General features: G+C 34.1%; 1 protein-coding gene across 4 annotated transcripts in view; it reads left to right on the forward strand.

The window, feature by feature from the left end:
• Nucleotides 1-21,587, forward strand: part of CCDC88A (coiled-coil domain containing 88A) — a 125,264-nt gene that overhangs the window by 78,363 nt on the left and 25,314 nt on the right. For all 4 annotated transcript variants that reach the window (XM_065891695.1, XM_065891697.1, XM_065891696.1 and 1 more), the window contains exons 14-21: nucleotides 5,308-5,445; nucleotides 7,007-8,077; nucleotides 9,426-9,553; nucleotides 12,266-12,404; nucleotides 16,136-16,300; nucleotides 19,417-19,578; nucleotides 20,686-20,963; nucleotides 21,195-21,338. In XM_065891695.1, the coding sequence (XP_065747767.1) occupies nucleotides 5,308-5,445; nucleotides 7,007-8,077; nucleotides 9,426-9,553; nucleotides 12,266-12,404; nucleotides 16,136-16,300; nucleotides 19,417-19,578; nucleotides 20,686-20,963; nucleotides 21,195-21,338 (2,225 nt within the window). The remainder of the gene's footprint in view (nucleotides 1-5,307; nucleotides 5,446-7,006; nucleotides 8,078-9,425; nucleotides 9,554-12,265; nucleotides 12,405-16,135; nucleotides 16,301-19,416; nucleotides 19,579-20,685; nucleotides 20,964-21,194; nucleotides 21,339-21,587) is intronic.

A 21,587-nucleotide genomic window follows, 5' to 3' on the forward strand; every position in this document is an offset into this window, starting at 1 on the left:
AGTCTTTTTTAGTCTATAGATTGACTCTTCTTTCCTAGCAATTTTTCTATTGAAGAAACCTCAAACAGGGGGCACATGTCTGGTTGTCTCTCTTTCTGTGATGTTAGTTGTCATAGAAAATCATTTGCTTAGATCCCTGAATTAATCAGAGGTTACAAAATCTTGATATTATATCATCCCTTCTTAATTTGGTAGCTGGAGTATTTCTATAAGAAAAAACTTTTCTTTTTAAAAACTATTGGTTTAAAAAAAAAAAAACACCACTGGTTACTCTGAGAACAGCTCTTAGGGGTAAAGTAGGATGAATGTTTGATTCTTTACCTTTATTTACCAGTTTCCTAGTAATGAATCAGTTCTCTCATATCCTCCTGAGATAGTTAATGAGTGAGTTTGTTGTTTGTTTTAGTGTTGTTATGAACTCATGGATTTAAAAATATTTAAAGTGTTTTAATACACTGTATTTATTTTTCTTACTCTCCCAACTCTTTAAGCTGCTTCCTGAATCCTTATGACATGACCTTAGCACTCCTGGAGAGCTTCCTTGCTTTCTACCATGACAAAGTGTTCTCTTAAACATTTCCTGCCTCAGTCCTGAAAACAGATATTTCTCCAAAAAGTGCTTGTTCCTTTTAGTGGGAAGTGGTATTTAGAGACCACAATTTAGGGATTATGAAACCTGAATTTTAACTAGACTTTGAAAAGAAATACAAGTGTACCTTTTTTTTTATTGCATTTTACTCCACTTCACAGATAGTTTTGGTTTTTACAGCTTGAAAGTTTAAGGCAGCCCTGCTTCAGACAAATCTATCAGAACCATTTTTCTAACAGCGTTTGCTTATTACTTCGTGTCTCTGTGTCACATTTTGGTAATTTTCACAATATTTCAAACTCTTTCATTGTTATTGTATTTTTTATGGTGATGTCTAATCAGTGATCTTTGATGTTAGTATTGTAATTGTCTGGGGGCGCCACAGACTGCACCCATGTAAGATAGTGAACTTAACCCATAAATGGTGTGTGTGTTCTGACTTCTCCACTGACTGGTGAGTCCCCCGTCTCTCTCCTTCTCCTTGGCCCTCCATATTCCCTGAGACAAACAATATTGAAATTAGGCCAGTTAATAACCTACAGTGGCCTCTGTGTTCAAGTGAAAGGAAGTGTTGCACGTCTCTCACTTTAAATCAAAAGCTAGAAATGATTAAGCTTAGTGAAGAAGGTGTGTTGAAAGCCAAGACAGGCTGAGAGATAGGCCTCCTGCACCAGTTAGCCAAGTTGTGCATTCAAAGAAAAAGTTCTTGAAGGGAATTAAAAGTGCTACTCCAGTGAATATATGAATGATAAGAAAGTGAAAGAGCATTATTGCTGATATGGAGAAAGTTTTAGTAGTCTGGATAGAAGACATGCCAGCCACAAAATTCCCTTAAGCCAAAGCCTAATCCAGAGCAATGCCCTCTCTTTGATTCTTTGAAGGCTGAGAGAGGTGAGGAAGCTTCAGAAGAAAAGCTTGAACCTTGAAGAGGTTGGTTTGTGAGATTGAAGGAAAGAAGCTGTCTATATAACATAAAAGTACAACAGGAAGCAGCAAGTGCTGATGTAGAAGCTGTATTTAATTATCCAGAATATCTAGTTAATATAATTAATTAAGGTGGCTACACTAAACAGTAGATTTTCAGCGTAGTCACAACAGCCTTCTATTGGAAGAAGATGCCATCTAAGACTTCCATAGCTAGAGAGGGTAAGTCAGTGCCTAGGTTCAAAGCTTCAGAGAACAGCCTGACTCTCTTGGTAAGGGGCTAATGCAGCTGGTGGCTTGAAATTGAAGTCAGTGCTCATTTACCATTCCAAAAATTCTAGGGCCCTTAAGAATTCTGCTTAATCTACTTTCCCTGTGCTGTCTCAGTGGAACAACAAAGCCTGGGTGACAGCACATCTGTTTATAATATGATTTACTGACTATTCTAAGCCCGCTTTTGAGACCTTACTGCTCAAACAAAAATTTCTTTCAAAATACTGCCGATCATTGACAATGCACCTGGTCACCTAAGAGCTCTGGTGTAGACTTCAAATGAGATTCATGTTTTCATGCCCACTAAGACAACATTCATTCTGCAACACATGGATCAAGGAGTAAGTTCGACTTTCAAGTCTTATTCTTTAAGAAATATATTCTGTAAGGCTATAGGTGCCATAGAAGGTGATTCCTCTGATGGATCTGGGCAAAGTCAATTGAAAACATTCTGGAAAGGATTCACCATTCTAGATGCCATTAAGAACATCTGCGATTCATGGGAAGAGGTCAAAGTAACAACATTAATAAGAGTTTGAAAGAAGTTGATTCTGACCCTCATGGATGACTTGGAGGGGTTCAGGACTTCAGTGGAGGAAGTTTTGCAGATGTGGAGGAAATAGCAAGAGAACCAGAATCAGAAATGGAGCCTGAAGATGTGACTGAATTGCTGCACTCTCATGATAGAACTTTAATAGATTAGGAGTTGCTTCTTTTTTTTTTTTTTTTGATATTACTTGATTTGTGTGTGTGTGTGTGTGTGTGTGTGTGGTACGCGGGCCTCTCACCGTTATGGCCTCTCCCATTACGGAGCACAGGCTCCGGACGCACAGGCTCAGCGGCCATGGCTCTCGGGCCCAGCCGCTCCGCAGCATGCAGGATCCTCCCGGACCGGGGCACGAACCCGTGTCCCCTGCATCGGCAGGCGGACTCTCAACCACTGCGCCACCAGGGAAGCCCAGGAGTTGCTTCTTATGTGTTAGCAAAGAAAGTGGTTTCTTGAGATGGAATCCACTGGTGAAGATGCTGTGAAGATAGTTGAAATGATAATAAAGGACTTAGAATATTACATAAAGTTGATAAAGCAGTGGCAATGTTTAAGAGAAGTGACTCCAATTTTGAAAAATATTCTGATGCTGTTAAATGGCATTGCATGCTACAGAGAAATCATTCATGAAAGGAAGAGTCAGTCAACGCATAAGAAATTGCATAGTCACCCCAACCTTCAGCAACTACTACGCTGGTCAGTCAGCAACCATCAACGACTAGGCAAGACCCTCCGCCAGCAAAAAGATTATGATTTGCTGAAGGTTCAGATGATGGTTAACATTTTTAGCAGTAAAGTATTTGAAAGTGTGTACATTGTTTTTTTAGACATAATGTTATTACACACTTAATAAACTACAGTGTAGTGTAAACACAGCTTCTATATGCACTGGAAAACCGTAAAATTCATGTGACTCTTTGTTTTTTTTTTATTTATTTATTTATTTTTCCGGTACGCGGGCCCCTCACTGTTGTGGCCTCTCCCGTTGCGGAGCACAGGCTCCGGACGTGCAGGCTTAGCGGCCATGGCTCACAGGCCCAGCCGCTCCGCGGCATGTGGGATCTTCCCGGACCGGGGCACAAACCCGTGTCCCCTGCATCGGCAGGCCGACTCTCAACCACTGCGCCACCAGGGAAGCCCTCATGTGACTCATTTAATTGCGGTATTTGTTTTATTGCAGTGGTCTGGATCCAAACCTGCAATATCTCTAAGATATTCTGTTTTCCAATTGTGGGACAGTTAGACCAAGTAATTTATTTTTGCATATCTTTCTGGCCACACACATACACACACACACACACACACACACACACACACTATACATAAATAGAAATCATATTATAAAAGCATACCTGATATTTTTATTATGAACCCCTCCCATCACATATACTCTCTAAAATGTGCTTTCACTTTTGTTTCCAGTTCTTGGTCACTGTGAACAATACTGTAATAAATATTCTTATACATGTGTCCTTATGAATTAATTTTTATTTCTATTTGTAGTCAGCCATGTCTAGTTTTTCCTTCGATGGATCCTGGGTTTCTAGACTCGGTTATGAAAATCCCTCTAATTTTTAGACCAGTAGTTTTGAACAGGTATGCGTCAGAATCACTTTCAGGAATTGTTAAGGTACAAATTGCTGAGCTCTATGCCCGGGGCTTGTCATTTGGTAGGTCTGGGGTGGGGGCTAAGAATTCTCATTTCCAACAAGTTCCTAGGGGATGCTCATCCTGCTGTTTTGGAGCCATGCTCTGAGAACTACTGCCTTTGATAATACAGGTAGACTAGACTCTGATTTTCTTGCAAGACTTTTACTCTCTTAAAACGTCTTTGCATCATCTTTAGTTCATTAACCAAATAATCTTAATAAGTATTTCACAATAAATATAGTGTTAAAGTAAGAGTGGCTATTTAGAATTTGGAACAGTTTTATTTTTGTTGTCACTATAATTGTATCTGGAAATTTGATTTTGAAATTAGCTTTAAAGTCTAATTAGTAAATTCTTATGATTCCAGCAATTTTTGATCAATTCATTGTATATCTTTTGTAAGCTGAATGTTTCACTTGAATTCCATAACACAACAGATGCATTTAAATAAATAACTACTATCCATATATTTCAATCAATAATGGGAGAACCAGATTAGTTATTAATAGCTTAAAGTTTCCTGATTGTATAAATTAATGTTGAATTGAGTTATTGGATTAGATTTGTGACTTGATGCTTTTGAGATATTATTTCTTAGAGTTCCTTACTATTAATATAAGGATTTAAGTAATATTTAAACTTGAAGTGGAGTATTTTACATACCCAAATCTTCTTTATATTTTTTATTACCTGGTTTGAATATGTTATATAATGGGAAATCAATAGTTTGGTATATTTTGAAGTTGAATTTGCTTTTTCATATTTATTAACCTCATACTTTATTATATCTTTAAAATGTGTAATTCATAATAAATTTAAACGTATAATTTATTTGCTGGAGTTTTGTTCAGACCTTATTTTTCTCTAGTAGTCTCCTTTTTTCTTTCTCTTTTTATTTTAATCCAAGTCCCTTCTTGTTTCCTCATTTTCTCATCTTTTCCTTATTGAGTGCTGAAATTCCTTGACTAATTAAAATTTCACTTTACAAATCCATTCAAGCAAGAGAGTTTTCAATAAGATTTGTACATTCTTCATATGGCATGTGTGTATGTATTTAGTTATGTTTGTGTTTAGAAGTAGAACTTTGCTCTCAAAGATGCAGAGGATAAGAAAGATAGTCATGTTCTGTACATTTTATACAGCTGCTAAAATTAGCTTGGAATGTTATCAGTACTTGAATTTTTCTATGAAATTCTTAAATTTTACCATTTGAGTATTAAAACTGTGTTCTATCCTTTATTCAATGATTAGCTTTTGTTTTTACATGTTTCCACTATTGTGAAATATTTAATGATATATTGTTTTGTGGTTTCATTTTCTCCAGGTTGAAATTCTTGAAAATGAGATTATTCAAGAAAAGCAAAGTCTTCAGAATTGTCAGAATTTAAGCAAGGATCTAATGAAGGAGAAAGCTCAGCTTGAAAAAACAATTGAAACACTTAGAGAAAATTCAGAGAGACAGGTTCTTAAATTTCCTATTAAGCAACATATTTTAAAATTTATTAACACAAGTTATTTTAAAGCTTGTGCAAAATGTTCATAATAACGTTAAATGGAAATATTTTAGAATTTTTTAGATTTTAAGATAACTATGGTTTTACCTCATTTTCTATCCCATACATTTTAGGAAAGTTGAAGGGAAAGCTTAGAATTTTTAAAATTGCCAGTGTGCTTAATAATTATCTAGTATAAAATTTTGTGGTACCTGTGTTTGAATTGCTTTCAAGTGTCATTGGAATAGAACTGCAGATTTTAAAGTCCCTGAATGAAGTTGGGGTGAAATGCAGCTCTACTCTGATCCCACTAAGGAGGGACAAGTGGTCGCAGCACATATCTTGGATATTTTCATACTTGCTTTCAAGTGTTTATTGGTTATTCTCATTTTATGCTTCAGGAAACTGAGAATTGAATAGATTAAGTGACTGGCTGTTTTAAATTTTCTAATTTTTAGACGTAAAATGGGGACTTATCTGACAGTCCAGTGGTTAGGACTTTGTGCTTACACTGCAGGGGTCATGGGTTTGATCCCTGGTCAGGGAACTGAGATCCCACACCCTGCATGCTGCACGGTGTGGCCAAAAAGGAAAAAAAAAAAAAAAGCAGCCAAATGATTTGTTTTGTATTATCTAGGTATAGTCCTCAGGCCACCTATAAAAATACAGATTTCCATAGAGCTACAGAAGAAAAATTCTAGAGCTAAGTATGAATCTCTACTTTTACAAGGTTCTCGGGATTGTTTTACACACCGAATTTTAAGAACCATTACAGTAGGCCATGGTATAAATTGGATGGACTAGTTTTAAAATGTACCAGAGATTTTGTTATTTTGATGTTTCAAAATTAGAATTCTTTTAGGGAATAAATACACACCAATATACATGCACATAGAGCAAATAGTGTATTTACTGAAGACTCACTGTGTATATTCATTGCAAAATCTATTGAATGAACGTAAAGGCTTGTATCTTCAAGAAGATATGTATGTACATTTCACCTATACTCATATTTGAATTTAAATTATGTAACCATAAATGATCTGAAGATCATTTTGATTAATATTCAATACATTTCTTTTAACCATTCCTTTACATTATGGATTCCCTAAAGATGTCAACTTTAAAGACTTGTCAGTATATGTACATGGTGATCTCTCAGTAAATTTTTGTTGGAATTAAAATTAAGGTAGACGGTTTTAGCACCTTTTTTTTTTTTTTGTGGTATGCGGGCCTCTCACTGTTGTGGCCTCTCCCGTTGCGGAGCACAGGCTCCAGATGTGCAGGCCTAGAGGCCATGGCTCACAGACCCAGCCACTCCGCGGCATCTTGCCAGACCGGGGCATGAACCCATGTCCCCCTCATCGGCAGACGGACTCCCAACCACTACGCCACCAGGGAAGCCCTTAGCACCTTTTTATGGTGTGATTTCCCTGTTAGTTTTTGGCGGGGGGAAAACTATGTAAGTTAAAATATTTAGTTCATGTTCAGTTAAATTTTAAATTTTCTCCTTTCTTTTTTTTAAATTAGATTAAAATATTGGAACAGGAAAATGAACATCTGAATCAAACTGTGTCCTCCTTAAGGCAGCGCTCCCAGATAAGTGCTGAAGCAAGGGTGAAAGACATTGAAAAAGAAAATAAAATTCTCCATGAATCTATCAAGGAAACCAGTAGCAAGCTAAGCAAGATTGAATTTGAAAAAAGGCAAATCAGAAAAGAATTGGAACATTATAAAGAAAAAGGAGAACGAGCAGAAGAACTTGAAAATGAGTTACATCATCTTGAAAAAGAAAATGAATTGTTACAGAAAAAGATAACCAATTTAAAAATTACTTGTGAAAAAATTGAGGCCTTAGAACAAGAAAATTCAGAGCTGGAAAGAGAAAATAGGAAATATAAAAAAACATTGGATAGCTTTAAAAACCTTACTTTTCAGTTAGAATCCCTAGAGAAAGAGAATTCCCAGCTTGATGAGGAAAACTTAGAACTGCGAAGGAATGTAGAATCTTTAAAGTGTGCAAGCATGAAAATGGCTCAGCTACAATTAGAAAACAAAGAACTGGAAAGTGAAAAAGAACAACTTAAGAAAGGTTTAGAGCTCATGAAAGCATCTTTCAAGAAAACAGAACGCTTAGAGGTTAGCTACCAGGGTTTAGATACAGAAAATCAAAGGCTACAGAAAGCTCTAGAAAACAGCAATAAAAAAATTCAGCAGTTGGAAAGTGAACTACAAGACTTAGAGATGGAAAATCAAACATTGCAAAAAAACCTAGAAGAGTTAAAAATATCTAGCAAAAGACTAGAACAGCTAGAAAAAGAAAACAAATCATTAGAACAAGAGACTTCTCAACTGGAAAAGGATAAGAAACAACTGGAGAAGGAAAATAAGAGACTCCGACAACAAGCAGAAATAAAAGATACCACGTTAGAAGAAAATAATGTGAAAATTGGAAATTTGGAAAAAGAAAACAAAACCCTTTTCAAAGAGATTGGTATTTATAAAGAATCCTGCATTCGTCTGAAAGAATTAGAGAAAGAAAATAAGGAGCTTGTGAAAAGAGCAACTATTGATATAAAAACTTTAGTTACATTACGAGAGGTAAATATAGTTACTTAAATTTCAGACAAATATTTTTTATATTTTTAACTCAGGGCTCTTTAACTTTTATTGCAGTAATTTGCATCATCTATTTATGGTTCAAAGTAGAAATTTAGAATTAGAAGCAGTTTCCAAGTTTCCTACTTTTGTTAAACTAAGGAGTAAATATAAATTGTATTTTTAAAGAAATTGTAATAATAAGGTTTCCATGTGTTATCTGACTTATTTATTACATTATAATTTTATACTTTTATTTCAGAGTAATATTCAAACCTTTGATCAAAACTGTTACTGAATGTGATAGCTACTAATTATTGAATGTGCCAAATACTGGACAGTTTTTACAGCCAATCCTTTATAGGTGTTATCTCCATTAGATTAGAAAACTGAGGTTCAGAGACATTAAGTAACTTACTTAAGACCACAATGGTAGATTTGGATTCCTGGATTTAAATCCAGATCTTTCAGACTTCAAAGCCCCTTGAATTTTGACTTCTAAGCTACAGAATGCAAATCAGATTGAATTTAAAGGTCAACGTTGAACAATTGGTAGTTGGTTGGATCTGTGTGTTGAAAAGAATTCTGAAATTTATGAATAGATTGGCAATAAATTGTTGGTATAGCTCAGGAGATAGCATGCTTGGCTCTTGGTATCCCTATGCTATACTATATATGATAACCCTTTAAGTTCAATTGAAAAATATCTTAGTTGGCATTCTGGCAGAAGCTCACATTGGGAAATATGCCTTTCTGCTAAAGAGGCATTGGGAAGAGACCATTATTATCCTTTCTTTTTCTTTTTCTTTTTTTTTTTTTTTTTTTCTTTCTGTTGTTCTACAGTCTTACAGACATGAACAATAGGTTCCTGGTCCCATCTCTAAGAATTCCCCCTGGTTATTCAGTTCAATATCTTAGGCCTCTTCCACTGGGAGAGGGGTGCTTGTGGTGGGAGAAGGGTGTTATATCCAACATATATTCATAGGAAGAAATGTGCAATAAGGTTCTAGTTCATTATTAAGTTAATGGATATGTGTTGTTTTCCCCACAGTTTTCAAGCCTAAGGTGTGTAATCACAAGTACAAGTTTCTCCTTTTAGTTTTTAAACACTAAAAAGTTAAAACGAACTATTAGCAAGCTAAAAGAAGGAAAACAATACTCTTTGAACTAGGTGATAATTTTGTTGCCTAACTTTTTTATTGATAAAGGAGAAGCTCAGCAACAGCATTTCTGTCTTTCCTGGTTTAAATTGTATGTATTCCTGGATGGTGGTAGTTGGAATCTTGGCTGAATTTCTTGGATGTTTATGTTCATAACACTCATGTGAGTTTTGCATTACTTTTAAAATAAGGATTTGGTGAGTGAAAAGCTGAAGACTCAACAAATGAATAATGATCTTGAAAAATTAACTCATGAGCTTGAGAAGATAGGGTTAAATAAAGAGCGACTCTTACATGATGAGCAGAGTACTGATGACAGGTGAGTACTAAGTCTAGTTGAGAAACAGTGGAAATAATTTTTTTGTTTTTCAAACATTAATTTTGAGACTGAGAAGCAATTAAGGTATGAAAATAATGTGAAAAACGAAGGCTTGACAAACAGAATAAAAAATTAGCTTATATATTTTAATTTGAGAATGTTCAACAGGTTTAAAGAGAATTTACCATGGTAAATATAGTCTATCAGTTAATTGGATTTTCAAGTAGTCTACTATTTGGCATCTAGTTAGCCACGTGATTCCAGCTAGAATAGAAGTGTGTATTGTTAAGAATATTGTTTTTTGTACACTAGATTTTAATTCATTGGAATTTTTGTAACTATATAATTTGTATTTTTGCTGTCTACCCATTATTACTGTTCTAGTAAGTATATATTAAATGTATATAGGAAAAAATAATGCTGATTATATGGGATTTATTTATGTAATTTTGAGAATATTCAAAGTTAATAGAATAGATTGATACTTTTAAAAGTTAGTTCTGTAATAACAAATAGAGGTAATTTGAGGCATTTCTTCTAGCAATCAATTCAAGCAATCTTAATTGAATTAATTACTATATAGATATTTCATGAGAAAATATTTTTTGAGTTAAACACATTGTTAACGGACAATTTAGTTGACTATCTTTTAATATAGATACTGAATATGCATCTCTGCTTTATTCAGACAGATTTTCTACCTGTCATGTGTAAGACATTTTAAATGTAGAGCAAAAAGTACAGTAAACCATGCAGCTGCCTTAACTGACCCTGTTTTAAATTTACAAACCCAGCTTTTGAGGGGCCCTTCACACTGTGGTATCTCTTCCCAAACCTTACTTCATACAATTAATCAATGTTAATTAAGCTTTTATTACCTGCTGATTATCAGGCATCAAATAAATAATAATGTTTCAGCTGGATCTTGAAGAATGACAGAAATTTGCAAGGTGGAAATGGGGAAGGGCATTCCATGCAAATAGAGCACAAAGGTGTTTTGAGCAATCCTAAGTGACATTATAGATGGATTAGAAAAGGGACAAATTTGAAGGTACAGAGACCATTTAGGAAGCTATTGTAATAGTCTAGGCAAGATGTAAGTGTATTCATTAATCCACACATTTTCATTTATAATGAAAGCATTAGATATGGAGATAAGGGTATGTATATTGAAATAAAACTTTTAGGAAAGGGAATTGAGAACAGTTAATAACTATGATCGAATCGGGGGGATCAGGAAACAAAGTGTCTTAAGCCACTAAACCTGCTTCTTTCTCAGCAAGTAAGTTAACCTTAACATCACAAAGAAAATTAGAGTTCACAGACATAAATTCCCTTAACATTCCATCCCCTCCATCTTGGAATTATGTGTATCTGCATCTGTCTTTACCTCTAATCTCAGATGGTATCCCTAATTCTTTTGTTAGTCTAACCTTTTCATCTTTCAACTGATGTTGTTCCCTCTGACCCCCCTTTATTATTAAGATATTTATTCTTGCCATCAGGGAATATACAGTCTAATTGTGGAATTGAATGTATAAATAGATAGAGTGCAACAAAGTAAATTTAGTGGTGGAATTGCAAACAGAGTGCAATGTGATCACTCTTGTCTTTCTCTTTTAACAGCTCTTTTTCCTGTGCCTTCTCTTTAAATATGGTTTCCTAGGGTTATGTTGTTAAGCCTCTTATCCATTCCATGAGCATTCCTGTCCATCATCTCAGCTAATACCCATATTATTCTCTGCTTACTGGACATCTCTATCTGGACAGTCCAGAACTCAGGCATCACAAATTTAATATATCCAAAGTCACACTCATTACATGCTCTAAAATTGTTTGTTGACTCAAGCCAATACCAAAATGAGTGAGATTTGTTCTCTTTTCTCAATGAACTTAAAATCTGGCTGAGCAGAAAATATATACACACAAATTAATTACAGTAAGAGGCAGAGTATGATAAAAGTTTCTCATTGGTTTTATTTGGTTTAGTCATTGAGGTTCTCAGGTGTAGAAATAGATTAATCCGTAATTCCTAGTCTGTGGTTCACTCTCAAAGTGTGTTCATGAACTGTCCTTTTTTGTAAAAAAAATAAAAATCTTATGAATAATATAAATATTTATGAACCCACCATTCAAAAAGGTAACTAAAATTTTGACACTCAGATCTATCTTCCTCTTGCTGTTCTGTCGCCAGTATCTTGTGTCTTAACATATCATTCCTTTTTTTTTAATATTCTGCAAGTACTCTATGCCCTGAATGTAAAGTCTTCAGTGAGCTTTAAGTCAACTATTCATATGTACTTGTATAAATACATTACATATTAATATCATAGATGAATGCTTAATAATGTGATAAATCCACACTTACTCTTTGTATAGATTCTATTCTTATAAAACTGAAAGGAATATTTTGAGATTCAGATCTTCCAGATGCCTTTTTTGAGTACTAATTTTTGCTTTTGACAGCCTAAAATGTAATTTGGAGCTGTGATTTACTGATGTACTCAGTGATTTTTTGTTTTTTCATTACCAGGAATAGTTTAAAAGGGGGAGTGGGCAGTAAGAGCAGAATAATTTAATTTGCTTCTTTTTTAAAAAGACTATTTTATAAAGTCTATTTATAATATCAGTATCTGTGGTCATAAATTATCTTTAAAAATAATTTTCTGACCTCCAATAATGAACTATATTATTTTTATACTTGGATTATAGATACAAACTTTTGGAATCAAAATTAGAATCTACTCTAAAGAAGTCCCTTGAAATAAAAGAAGAAAAAATCGCTGCACTAGAAGCTCGATTAGAAGAGTCCACAAATTATAACCAGCAGTTGCGCCAAGAACTTAAAACAGTAAGTGTGACTTCCTTGGAAAGAATTTTAATTGTCTTTTTTTTATTCTTTCTTTTTTGGCCCCACTGCACGGCTTGCAGGATCTTAGTTCTCTGACCAGGGATTGATCCTGGATTGAACCTAGGCCCTGACAGTGAAAGCACCGAGTCCTAACCACTGGACCACCAGGGAACTCCCAAATTGTCAAATATTTGGACAGAAAAGTGTAAAGTAGAAAATAAAAATGAAACAATTTTATTAACATTTTGTCTATTCTTCCTTTTTCTTAAATTTTAGAATATTCTTAAACAGATCTTTGTCATGTAGTTTGTAACAAACTATTTTGTCTATACACTATAATTTATTCAATCCTATTTCATCTATGAATATCCCTCATGCAGTAAGGGACATATCAGAATTGTGAGAGTGGGATGGGGAAGAGGCAGGCTTATTTCATTGGGAAGAACTCTCAGTGTGATTCTGACACTTCACGGGCACTCTTTTCCTATGGAGAATCCAGGTAAAAGTTTGGTAGACAAAGATATGGGTGTGAGGATAGCAAGTAGAGGGAAACAGTATGTGTGGTATAAGAAAGCACTTGATCCAAAAATTTGAGGTCCTTTCTAAATTTGTTTTCTTGTGATATTTGGAATTATTCAGTGAAGTATGTGAGGCAGGGGCTACTATTTTCCCCACCTGAATAAACTGAAATTGAAGGGGCTTGCCCTTTCCATAGGGTTAGTGTATGGTAGATTGGTAGAATCGTGTTGTGCCTTATTCTCCCTTTTATCAGCTCTGTAGTCATACCCAGAATGGTTTTACAGTCAACCAAACATTCAGACCAGCAAGTTTACTATAGGCCACATTTAGAGCCATATGATTCAGAACACTATAGGAAATAAAAGCTGATGGTAGGGCACTATCAGGTGTCCATCTTCATATAATTGTCTGCGAGTCATCTTCTCACCAGATGACTGTTGGTTGTGTGTGGGAGCTGCCCTGGCTTTGAGACTTCATGCTTCATAGCAGTCATCGTCTCTTGCAACAACTCCAAGGCATGGATTTAAGATCTTCACAGGCTTAAGATTTAAGAGTTGCTGCACTCAGAGAAGTTCAAAGGTGTAGCTGCCTATTAGGTATTTATAGTTCTCTTAATTACAAATATAATTTAGCAATCAGAGATCATTTTTCCCCTAAGCAGTCTTGCCTGGTAACATAGAATATTCCAATTTTATCAGGTTTCCAGAGAAACAGTTACCCAAAGATGAATTTCTCATGCAGGAAGGGGAAAAGGATTTGTTCCTCATTTGCCAATACCATCATTGCTGGTGTTGGTCTCAGACATTAACATGAAACATATTTTGTTGCAGAAGAAATTCTGGAACTTTGTTTAGTTAACATAAAGAGTTGTCCAAAAAAATAAAATAAAACTTGGTGCCAGGTGCCATTAATCTGCTTTATTTTCCGAATTTTTTGCCCTCTTAAGCAATGTGACTACATTGCAAATAAAGTCAATTTCAAGAAGCTACTACGCCAGAAAATAAATGGGTTTGAGGATGGGTTAGTATAAGATGTATTTCAAGTCTAAAAGATAGAGATTTAAAATTCCATCATTATCTTCCAGTTCCAGCCATTTTGGCATAATTGGACTATTATTGGACTAGCTTCCTGCCATAAACATGTATTCAACTGGAATTATACTGTTCTAATTTTTAATATTATATGTGAAGAGGTGTATCACTTGAACATAGACTGTGAAAGCTAAATATGAATAAAGGCATAAAATAACTGCTAAAATAGCATGACAAAGCGGTATTACTAAAATGCCAGCAAAGGAGGTAAAATTAGAATCAAAAAATACAAATGAAGGCAGAAAAAGAAAAAAGGGAGAACAAGGTACAGGTTGGACAAATGGAAAACAAATAACAAGATAGCAGTTTTAAACCAAACTATGTCAGTAATCACATTAAATATAAATAGTCTAAACACCCCAATTAAAAGGCGGAGAGTAATAAATTAGATAAAAAGGCACCTATATGCTGCCTCTTGAGAAACCTTGATGGAAAAGATGTCATTTTCTATATGAACATAAGTTAGAGATTCTGATTAATGATACATAAGGTAAAGGAACCACTTTTGAAACTTAGTTGTAAGAACAATGGGCTAAAAATGAGAAGTTTTGAGTTTTATTCTCAGGTCCCCTTCTTAATAGTGACATATATCTTTAACTCTTATAAGCCTAGAAAAAAGATCCTGTGGGAAATTAATGTAAAATAGGAGACTGGAAATGATGTCATCCATCCATGTTATTAGGGTGTTGAAAGTATTAAAAAAAAAAAAAAAAAGTGGAAAATCAGGATCCCAGAACACCTGTTAGGTCACTTGCTAAGATTTAAATTACATTCTATCTTGGCATCCTTTTTTCTTTAGTCTCACATTATTTTCTAACTCAGTAGTAGTAGCAAAGTTTGAGCCATAAGCTTTCTTAAGGTTGCATCAGACATTGAATTATTTTAAATATTTATATCCTTGTCTCAATAGAAAGTTTGGGGTTAATTTAGAAATTTATGATAATCATTTCCTAGGATAAACTAGTAATTCAGGATAAGTATAATAATCATCAATTTAAATTGAAGAGAGCAATTAAGTTAATAAGTTAATAGTTAATTTTGGCTGACTACCAAGTTGTTAGTTTTTTTGTTTTTTTTGGCTGCATTGGGTCTTCGTTGCTGCGCGTAGGCTTTCTCTAGTTGTGGCAAGAAGGGGCTAGTCTTCGTTGCGGTGCATGGGCTTCTCATTGTGGTGGTTTCTGGTTGCGGAGCATGGGCTTGAGGCACGCGGGCTTCAGTAGTTGCAGCACGTGGGCTCAGTAGTTGTGGCATGCGGCCCCTAGAGCCTGCAGGCTTCAGTAGTTGTGGCACACAGGTTTAGTTGCTCCGCGGCTTGTTGGATCTTCCTGGATCAGGGCTCAAACCCGTATCCCCTGCATTGGCAGGTGGATTCTTAACCACTGCACCACCAGGGAAGTCCCCAAGTTTTTAGTTTTGATTTTGCTCTCTTAAAGTAGGATTTGGTTATACCAGAAAACCAGAAAACCCTAGATAAGATATATCCTTGGATTGCTCACTCTTCATAAAAATGAATTACAGAAATTTTATGTGGGTCAATATCTGAATAAAGAAGTCATTTATTTATTAACATAGGTCATTCTGAGCAACAAAATGCTTCTTAAAAGGCCAGACATATATAGATACTTCTTCAACTTTAGGTATCTTTTTACGGGGAATTAAATGTGTCAAGTCTTTATTTGTTCCTGATATGGGAATCTCTGAAATCTCTAAATCAGCTATAAATAGCTCTAAAAACAATTGTTAGTATCTAGCAACATGTCTATATCCAGTTAATCTATCCTTCAGTGATATTTTCGTCATAAACAGTAGGATCTGAAATTACAAAATATATTGTAGGAACATGGCATATAAGCAGAGTATATTTAATATTTCTACAGGAAAGGAGTTGAATTCTGCAAAGTATAAATTGTGATCATAATAATGATAATCGTATATATTACTTATCATATTTTTAAATGAACTGTCTCTCACATTCACCAGACCATTGCGGAGTCAAACTATGATAAATATTATAACCTTGGTGGTATGTTTCTTCCCCATTAAAATATTTTAAATAAACTAAAACAATATTATAAATCAACTATACTTCAATTTTTTAAAATATTTTAAATAAAATTGTAGGTGAAAAAGAATTATGAAGCTCTCAAGCAGAGACAAGATGAGGAAAAGATGGTACAGAGCTCTCCTCCAGTTTCTGGTGAAGATAACAAATGGGAGCGAGAAAGTCAAGAAACAACCAGAGAGCTTCTGAAAGTTAAAGACAGATTAATTGAAGTTGAAAGAAATGTAAGTAGTTTAGTATGAATAAGGTTTTTTAGAAGTAAAGGATCATTGAATATATAACTCAGAAAATTTATCTAATTTGTAGCTTTGTTCATGTTATACTTTCTTGACTGGTTTATTTTTTAATATTAAAAAAACACAGAAAAACTAATAATTTAATATTCTTTTCTTCGTCACCCTCATGTAAGTCTATCAGGAAGCTTTGTCAACCCTGTCTTGTAAATATAACCCAAACTCATCTACTTCTCTTCATCTCTGCTGCTACCACTCTAGTCTAAGGTACCATTATCTCTCATCTGGACTATTAGAATATCCTCCTAACTGGCTTGCCCCTTTCACTCCCAAACTAACCCATTCTTTTTTGTGTTTTTTTTTTTTGCGGTACGCGGGCCTCTCACTGTTGTGGCCTCTCCCGTTGCGGAGCACAGGCTCCGGACTTGCAGGCTCAGCGGCCATGGCTCACGGGCCCAGCCACTCCGCGGCATGTGGGATCTTCCCACACCGGGGCACAAACCCGTGTCCCCTGCATCGGCAGGCAGACTCTCAACCACTGCGCCACCAGGGAAGCCCTAACCCATTCTTAATGTAGTAACCTAGAGTTATTTTTAAAACATAATCCAGGTCATGTCATTTTCCTGCATAAAATCTTCAGTGGCTTCCCATTTCATTTATAATAAAATCCATATTCTTTACTGCATCTGTAAGATCCTTTTTGATATTGCCCTGCCTGTATCTCGGACCTTATACCATATTATTCTTCCACCAACCATTCTTATTAATCAGGGGATAATATTATTATTATCTGTTAATATGTGGAAAACATGGAACAGTGACTGGGACATAATAAGTAAATTAATTGTAGTCATATTGGCCTTTTCTATTTGTTCCTATCTCAGGGCTTTTCTGTTTGCTTCCGTTTTCTGTGTGTATGTTACCATAATTTAAATAAATCCCACATCAGTGGACATTTATTTTCAGATTTTGCTGCAATGAAAATCCGTATATAACATGTTCATAGGGTAATAAATTCCTTTCAGTAGAATTGATAGGGCAAAGAGCATATATATATATATATATATATATATATATACACACACACATATTTCGGTGTGTATGTGTGTGTATTTAATTTTTTTTAACATCTTTATTGGAGTATAATTGCTTTACAATGCTGTGTTAGTTTCTGCTTTTTAATTTTAATTGATATAATCATATGAGCTTTTCAGAAATATCAATTTTCAATCCCACTAACAGAATACCTATTTTTTCAGATTAACATTGGATATTACCAGCCTTTTAATTTTTATTGAAGTGATAGGAGAAAATGTTTTGTGTGTTTTATATTATTAGCGAGCTATTTTATGTCTTTTTTATGTATATATCAGCCATATATGAATACCTGTGTTTCATTATTCAGTGATATATATGTATAGATCAATCACTTGGATTAATAATTACATTTCAGAAAATTTGGTGTGTAATGTACAAGATAAATCTCTTTTTCCGTTGACTTCTTCTATAAATTTCCATTGGGGTAAAAATTTACCTGGTTGTCATAGTTTAGCCATTTTAGATGATGGGTTTATAAAGATGTCTACCCTATATTAGACTGGTAATTTTTGTGCATTTGCTAGTACATATATTGTTAACTTTGTACTTTTCCATTGTAAACTTTTTCTTGTTCTGAGATATCTTATCTACTCTCAGTTATCTCTTCTCTTCATTATAGACTGTAGGAATTTTTCTTATTCTTAGGGAATACCCAGACTTATCATTAGAGTTTGTACATTTTGGTTTCTAAAGAGCTGACCTATAATAGTAGTTAACATGTGTAGGTGAAAAATGGTTCACCTCTTTGGTGTATCAAAATGGTATACAAGTACATCATTATTCCATATTATTTTCCAGTGTAAATTTTTTTTCATCCTTTTTATGTGATCAAATGAACAAAACACAAGTACAATATCAACACCCATTTTTAAAGCATTTTTCTTCCTCAGCTTTGATTTTATGGTATAATATATGGGTCAAATCATGACTTGCCTTTTATGCAGTGATATGTAGTATATATAACTTGAAGGCCTATAAAGTGAATGTTGTCTTTGTCCCATAAGGTAGATACGATAAATGTGATCTGTTGTGATTCAGTTGTAACTTTCTTTGCATGTTGCAATTATACTGATTCTGGCCGTGTACATTAAAGTTTTGTTTTGGTTTTCTAAAGGATTCTTTGTTTATACTTTTTGATGCTAATTTTTATTTAGAAATGATCTTGAAAATGTAGTATCCATAACAAACATTTTATTATCTATCACATTAAATATAATGATTTACATAGTAATTCAGCTGTTTAACTATAAAATTGAAATATGGCCATATGTATTGGAAAAATTGAAAATAGTATGTTTTGTCTGGATTTGCTCCAGAAGTCCTATAGATGAAATAGAGTTTTAGTGAGTGTTTTATGCCATGAAAAAAACACTAAAGAAAATATGTAACATCTGTTAAGTCTATTACGGACTAAATTTTTTAAACAGATGGCTTAGATTGTTCCTGCTTCTCTTCCAAATATTTGTGTTTATAAAATACTTAGTTTTGCTGCTACCCCTGGGACCACCACGTGTGTGTGTGTGTGTGTGCGCACGCACGCATGTGCATGCACATGCGCACATCTCTGTGTGTATATATATATATATTTTATATATATATATATTTGCCTTTGGGCAATTTGAAAAGGTACACTCCATTGGCTAGACATAGCCCCATGCACTCTGGGCACTTTTGAACAGCATAAAAACCATTGAACTGACAATCCCATTCTAGTTTTTTGTGTTAATAAATATATGTATAATGGAATATGTTATTTGTTGGACATTATAAAGCAGGCAGAGCACAGACACAATAGTATATTAGGGTTTTAGTATTGCTTTCTTTTCCTTAGATTAAATATCTTTTTACAGTTTGGGATAGAGGGGAAGTGTTTTGTCTTTTTCTCTTTTAAGATTGTTGAGTTTTTTTGGATTATAATGGTAATAAACACTTGGATAATATTCTAGTATTTGTTAAACAGAAATATGTTTGATGCTGCTTTTTTTTAAATATGTGATTTCTTTATTCAGAATGCTACACTACAAGCAGAGAAGCAAGCATTGAAAACTCAACTGAAGCAACTTGAGACACAGAACAATAATTTGCAGGCTCAGATTCTTGCACTTCAGAGGCAGACAGTATCATTACAGGAGCAGAATACCACTCTTCAAACACAGAATGCCAAGCTTCAGGTTGTAATGTAAAATTATCGGGATATGCAACAACACTCTTGAATTATGCTATTATGCTATTAAAATAAGGATGACTAGACATGGTAACATTGTTTCCTAGAGAGAGAATTTAACAATTAGTTGAAGATAAAGTATTTCTATATGTGCTTTGCCAAATTTTCGGATATCAGCATTTTTTAAATGTCAGAGCCTCTAAATTAAGTAGTAAATTTACTCATCAAATAAAGATAATTTTATTTTTATTGACTTTATGGGCTTTTACCCGTTTCATCAAGCTGCTAATAATTAATCAGGTAGAAACCCTTGTTTTAGAGTATGATTGCAGCATATCTATTAGTTAAGTTACTGGAAAACAACACAGCATGAGAATTTTGTCTTCGGACTTATCCTTAATTCAAATGATCCATCTTGCACTTAACACTACCAGTGTCTTTTCAAATAGAACAGTCAAGTGGGGGAAAGTGCAACCACTCTGAAACCTCTTAAAAAGAAGTGAAGAAGTTCCCCCTCTGAATCTAAACATTCTTCTTTCTCTAACTCTTTTCCAAATGATACAGCAAATACTAATTTAATTTAGACTTGAGAAAATTACCAATTGAATATTCACAAGTAATTCTTTACTTCTATCAACTCTCAACTTCTAGAAAATGATAAACTAGCATTTCAAATTTTGTTCTTTTTCATGGAATTGTTGCTAATCACCTTCATTCAAGATAATTTAACCCTGGGAATTCCCGGGCAGTCCAGTGGTTAGGACTCCACGCTTCCACTGCAGGGGGCCCAGGTTCAATCCCTGATCGGGGAACTAAGATTCTGTAAGTTGTGCGGCTCTGCCAAAAATAAATTAATTAATTAAATTAAATAATTCAACCCCAAACATATATATGATGTGTATCTCATAATATATATCGTAACACCTACCAAAAATCAAAATTAAATGATAACCTTATTCTTTAGGGTGCTAAAATCCAAATTTTCTCAGTATAATATGAATATATCCGCAGTGATTTATTTAGTGCTTCCTAAAGTTAACATTGTCTTTTACTATAAAAAAAAGAACATTATAAGCTATTTTTCTTGTGTCTAATACAGTATGCATTCTTGTAGGTTGAAAATTCCACTCTGAATTCCCAAAGTACCTCACTTATGAACCAGAATGCACAACTCCTAATCCAGCAGTCTTCCTTAGAAAATGAAAATGAATCTGTAATCAAAGAGCGAGAAGACCTGAAATCTCTCTATGATTCTCTGATCAAAGATCATGAAAAGCTGGAACTTCTGCATGAACGACAGGCTTCAGAGTATGAGTCTCTCATTGCTAAGCATGGAACTCTAAAGTCTGCCCACAAAAATCTTGAGGTGGAACATAAAGACCTTGAAGATCGGTAATTTATTATCTTTTCTTGTGCTGTTAACTTAAAACCAATTTTCAGTGGGTAATATAATAAATTGTATATGTTAAACAGGTCTGAGATAATTTATGTAGGACATATATATAAATTTACATGTTTTATGTGATACATATTAATAAATTACTATTGTTTCCTTTATTTCTAAAATGTTTTCTTTTTTTCTAAGGAAATATTATAAACCAAATACATAACTTTTTTTTCCAGTTACAATCAGTTACTAAAACAGAAAGGACAATTGGAAGATTTGGAAAAAACACTGAAGGTAGAACAGGAAAAAATGCTGCTTAAAAACAAAAACCATGAAACTGTAGCTGCAGAATACAAGAAACTTTGTGGTGAAAATGATAGGTAATAAATATTTATATATTTTAGTTTTGTATTATTCATTATATCCAACGTGTATGTTGCCCCTTTGTAGTACCATCCATAACTTAGAATTTTTTAAAAAGACCCCAGAGCAGTAAGTAAATTACCCACCAAAATCATGTAGCTAGTTATAGAATGACAGACGAAAACCTGGATCTTCTGCTTTCTCTTGTTGTTTCTCTCTTGATTTATTCAACTAATTAAGTTTTTAAGCCACATTATATAACAAAA

Source organism: Phocoena phocoena, chromosome 14 (genome assembly GCF_963924675.1).
Source record: "Phocoena phocoena chromosome 14, mPhoPho1.1, whole genome shotgun sequence".
Taxonomy (NCBI): Eukaryota; Metazoa; Chordata; class Mammalia; order Artiodactyla; family Phocoenidae; genus Phocoena; species Phocoena phocoena.